General features: G+C 36.7%; 1 protein-coding gene across 1 annotated transcript; it reads right to left on the bottom strand.

Moving 5' to 3' along the window:
* Positions 1–2,558, bottom strand: LOC111919937 (eukaryotic initiation factor 4A-15). The gene is made up of 5 exons (XM_023915496.3): positions 2,399–2,558; positions 1,670–1,739; positions 1,456–1,562; positions 938–1,368; positions 1–847 (listed from the first exon to the last, which is right to left on the bottom strand). Exons 2-5 carry the CDS (start codon positions 1,735–1,737, stop codon positions 212–214), a joined length of 1,242 nt encoding a protein of 413 aa, XP_023771264.1. The 5' UTR covers positions 1,738–1,739; positions 2,399–2,558; the 3' UTR covers positions 1–211.
* Positions 2,559–5,340: the final 2,782 nt, after the last annotated feature.

Here is a 5,340-nt window from a genome sequence, read left to right as displayed (position 1 = left end):
TAACTACAAAAATAGTCCATTAAAAGGAGAAAAAGTTGGATCAAAACTGCAAGCATACCAAAAGTTGGAATTTAAACAAATAAACTAATCCATACAGTTCCGGGAAACTAAAACTTGAGAATACAAACATATTGTAGTTCCAAAGCCAAAATCTTTCAATAACTTAAAAAAAAAAAAAAAAAAAAAAGGCAACAAAATCCTCCCAAAATCCTCAAATCAAATCAGCAACATTTGACGGCAGCTCCTCCACCACAACATTATAAAACTTCTGAATATCCGCAAGCATTTTCTCATCCTCCAAAGTCACAAAATTAATGGCAACACCTTTTCTCCCAAACCTCCCACTTCGACCAATCCTATGAAGATAATTCTCTGGCTGTGTTGGAAGATCATAATTAATAACCAAAGACACCTGTTGCACATCAATCCCACGTGCCAACAAATCAGTAGTAATCAAAACACGAGAAGACCCCGAACGAAACTCCCGCATGATTATATCCCTCGTGTTCTGGTCCATGTCACCGTGTGTGGCTGACACCGTGTGATCGCGGCTCCTCATCTTATCGGTCAACCAGTCAACCTTCCTCCTCGTGTTCACGAAAATCACACTCTGAGTGATTGCTAACGTCTCATACAGATCACATAAAGTCTCCAGCTTCCAATCTTCTTTCTCAACATTCACATAAAACTGTTTGATTCCTTCCAAAGTCAACTCGTCACGTTTGACCAGAATCCTCACCGGTTTGTTCATGAACTTTCTCGTGATTTCAAGAGCCTCTGGCGGCATGGTGGCGGAGAACACCCCCACCTGAACCTTTGAGGGCAACAGCTGGAAAATATCGTATATCTGAACAAATATTTAAAACCAAAAAATTATTATTACTATTAGTAAAGAAATGTGTAAAAGTATGTTAGCCATATTATATTGGATTGTTACCTGATCTTTAAAACCTCTTGAAAGCATTTCATCAGCTTCATCAAGAACAAACATTTTGATGTAATCAGCACGAAGGGATTGTCTGCGGAGCATGTCAAACACGCGTCCAGGTGTCCCAACAACCACGTGGACCCCAGCTGAAAGGATGCGTTGGTCTTCACGGACACTGGTCCCACCAACACACGCGTGGACCTTGACACCTAAGTAATCACCGAGGGCCCGCATCACTTTCTCAATTTGTTGTGCAAGTTCACGAGTTGGGGCTAAAACCAAAGCTTGGCATTCAACTACATTGTAGTCAAGTTGTTGGAGGATTCCAGAGCAGAAAGTGGCTGTTTTTCCAGTTCCTGATTGGGCTTGTTGAATTACATCCAAGCCCTTGGTGAAGGGGACGATTCCCCTTTGTTGGATGGCCGATGGTTTTTCAAAACCTGAAATTTTCAAAGGGTAAATTGGTAATTTACACAACAGTGAATTGGTGATTTAATAATGTGTGGTTGTGGAACTAGATGTAGTACCGTATGCGTATATGCCTCTCAGGAGATTTTCTTGGAGACCCATGGCATCGAAACTGTCATAGACTTCATCATATGATGTAAAGAAGTCTTGTCCATCAGCTGAAAGCCTACATTATTGATTAAAACATATTATATTGCTACCTTTTTAGCTTTAAATTGAATAAAATGAGTCACTTGAATAATAAGTAGCTGCTAAGATTAAAATGAATCTTACAACTCGCTCATCTTGGAGTCAAATTGTCGTGCATCGAATTGGGATCCTTCTGGTGCTATGCCCGCCATGACTGCAAAGATTAACCATGATTGTTAAAGTAGTAAACAATTTGTAACTCGAAGATATGAGCATGTGTCCTTATATTCCCAGGCATAAAAAAGCACCAACATGGCTTGAAAACCACCACACAAGCATCAATGCATCATACACAAAACAAAACTGACAAAAATACATATGAATCGTGAAAGCTTAGAAGAAACAATAAAGAAATAGTCCTTTAGCAACTCAATTGGCCCTTCTGGGGGGATTCTAATACCTTGCAGAACTAAACTCCCTTTATTTTTCCACGCAATCACGGTAAGTACACAAACACTCACAATTGTTTCCTCCGTATTCGAAAAAATGAGATGCGATACTCGGGATAAAAAAATCAATGTTCTTGGCGTTGATGCAGCAATACTGATCTAACTCAAGCCCAACTTGAAGTGATTCACTATACAGTCCCCTAACATAACATCTTAATCTCTACCAAAAGAAGACTAGAAACAGAACGCATAATTTGTGAACTCAAACGAAAAGAATATATATAACTTCGTCGTTCGAGAAGTGAAATAGAAACCGAAACACGAGCATCGATTTACTTACACAAGCAAAAGAATGGGGAAAAAAGGCAACGAATCGAATAACAAAGAAGAAACAATGAAAAAATGTAAATAGATGTAAGAATACCTGGTTGTGTTGAAGAGATTGAGGGAGAGAGTAGAAGCTTTTGATTAGGGTTTTCTCAAACTCCTCGGATCGACGCCGTGGAGTTGAGGAATATGTGTGCGTTATTTGTGAGATAAAGAGGCGAGATGGAGATCGAAATCCAAACTTACCCTATTTTCCTTTTATCTTGTTTGACGATTTTGCCCTTTGTGTACATAATAATTTCTCCTTCGCAGATATTTAAGGTTAATTACATAAAAAAAAATACAAAATAATTTTAAAAAAAAAAAGTTATATATTATTTTTTCCAATTAAAATCTGCAACTTTAATTTTTCTATTTTCCCTTTTAACATATTTATATTTACACTGTAATTTATATACTTTTTTTGATTTTTTTTTTACATTTTTTTTTATAAGCACTCACATTTTGCAAACTTTTTTTTGTTTATACCAATTTTTTTATACAAAATTGCAAGAATGGTCGTATGTTTAGGTGAAAATTGATACTTTGGCCAAAAATGTTTGAACTAGCATTCATGGTCTAAAGATTTTTATTTTTTTGTCATTTTGGTCCAATTTACTTTAAACTTTTTGTAATGACGATTTTGCCCTTGGTTTTTGCTTTTTTTAGTTTTTTATTTATTTAAATACTTTTATAATTAAATAAAAAATAAAAAGAGAATACATCTCTCTCTCCTTTTTATTCCCCAGCACCGATCAACACCGCCTCCATCGGTCAACCCCTAGCAGCAGCACTGGTTACCACCACAACCACCCTTGATTTTCCAATAAACACCACCACCGGTCAACACCTCTCTCTCTCCCTCCATCATCTGTTGGAAAAAAAATATAAACAACCACCACTTCCCCATGCCAGAAACTACCGCCACCATATCTCACTTTTTCTCCTGATGAACCCACTCTCTTTCTCCTGATGAACCACTGTTGATGACCATATCATCTTGTCGGAAACGCCAATGTCATCGTCACTATCACCATACCTTCAGCTACCACCACCACATTTTAACACCACCATCACCTCATAATTACCCCCAATTTTCTGATCTGAACACTCCGATTTTCTGATATGAAGACCGCCAATTTTCTAATCTAAAAGCCTCCACCACCGTTTCAGAATCTAACCCTAACATCATCAAATCTTAACGAAGATGAACAATATGGCGAAGGTTTCTGAATCTCATAGCTTGTACCGTCGTTAGAGAATGATAAAGATAAAGATAGAAGAAGGTGAAGCTAGCGTTTCTGGAAAATGAGAATTTTGGAGCTAGGGATTCTTACATGTGGCGGCGGCAACGAAATGAAAGAAATTGGCAATCGTCGGTGTTTGTTGAGGACGATGTGTTGAACGAACACGGCAGAGGCGACGGCGAGTTCAACTAGATCTTCATTGTCTTTCCAGGTCTGATGTGAAGGTATTGCACCAGACAACAGATGACGGCAAGATAGTGGTGCTCCGATGAAAACGGCGACCCTTCTAATTTGCTGTCAAAAAATGTCTCCGGCGAGGAATCCTCTCATTGCTAGAAACCTCGGTCACCGGAAAAGCCACCAAATTTCAATTTTCTGAATGAGAGAGAGAAAAAGAGGGGGTAGGGGTGATGATACAAATAGAATTTTCTTTTTTCTTAGTTATTGTAAGTTTAAAAAATATATACATAAAATGAAAATATAAATGGCAAAATCGTCATTTTATAAAAATTCAAAAGAAATTGAACCAGAGTGACAAGAAAATGAAAACCTTTTGACCATGAATACTAGTCCAAACGTTTTTGACCCAAAGTAGCAATTTCTACCTAACCACATGGACCATTCTTGCAATTTTGTCATTTTTTTTTATTTTGCCTCATAACTCCTTGGTGTTTCATGTTGCTTCCGTTTATAATGTTATTGATAGTTTTTAACATTAAAATCCAAAAAACACGTGATTTTTTGTTTTTTTACAGTACAAAGAGAAAGACTTAGGGTTTAGACCAAAAAGGGTGTATTCACACTTCACCACTCATTTTTTCCGTATCACGTCAGTTTTCCACTTATTCACCTTTCACTCACCAAAAGCCTGGAAATGATCATCTTTTAATGTCTTTTAATTTTTTTTTAAATATATTTTATACAAATATTATACTTGTTTTGTAGGGGAACTAAAAATAATGAATTTTAATATATTTTTATTATTTTTTAGTGTGTGTATGTGTGTATATATATATATATATAATTCAATAAATATTAAAAAAACTAAAAATAAAATAAGTCGGACAATCACATAAGGAGAGAGGGAGAGAGAGGGGTATCCTCCCCTCACCCCTCCCCGCACGACCTAAACCGCACCCTCGGTGTTGTAGCAGGGTGCAGTTCCGACTTCCTACATTCTTTTTGGCACCACACCTTTCGACCTTAGGGCTTAAGAATAATGATTTATGGTTTAAGGCTTAAGGCTTAAGGCTTATGAAATATGGATTATGGCTTATGGTTATGGATTAAGGCTTATGGTTATGGATTAAGGCTTATGGCTATAACTTATTGCTTATGACTTATGGCTTGAGAATTATGACTTATGGTTTATGGCTTATGGCTTATTGCTTATGATGTCACACCCCGAAACCGTGATGGCGGAATCATTCCGGGGTGGAGGACGTCATGTGTAGTACCACAACATTTGTATAACAAGCATAGTAAACACAACCAAACATTGAATACAATCATAAAAAGTATTTACATTGGTTTGAAACTTGTTTTAAATACATCTAAAATATGTAAAATATAGAAAAACATGACTCTTATTGCTCCGGCTCCTCTAATCCAAGAAATACATGTTTACTGATTCCCTGAGAATACAAGCAGTTTTGAAGAATATCAACATAAAGCTGGTGAGTTCATAAACATTTAGTTTTGGTGAAAAAATGTTCTTTGAATCCTTTTGAAAAATGTTCCTCGATAAAATCCT

This window comes from Lactuca sativa, chromosome 8, assembly GCF_002870075.4.
Source record: "Lactuca sativa cultivar Salinas chromosome 8, Lsat_Salinas_v11, whole genome shotgun sequence".
NCBI lineage: Eukaryota > Viridiplantae > Streptophyta > Magnoliopsida > Asterales > Asteraceae > Lactuca > Lactuca sativa.
Note: the sequence above shows the minus strand (reverse complement) of the source record. Positions and strands in the feature narration are given on the sequence as shown.

What these genes read in the sequence shown, in the direction of transcription:
- LOC111919937 (XM_023915496.3), bottom strand. Translation starts at nt 1,737, where the DNA reads ATGGCGGGCATAGCACCAGAAGGATCCCAATTCGATGCACGACAATTT. An exon ending in GACTCCAAGATGAGCGAGTT is followed by an intron (nt 1,563 to 1,669) that starts GTAAGATTCATT and finishes TCAATAATGTAG; the next exon opens with GCTTTCAGCTGATGGACAAG. An exon ending in GAGAGGCATATACGCATACG is followed by an intron (nt 1,369 to 1,455) that starts GTACTACATCTA and finishes TGAAAATTTCAG; the next exon opens with GTTTTGAAAAACCATCGGCC.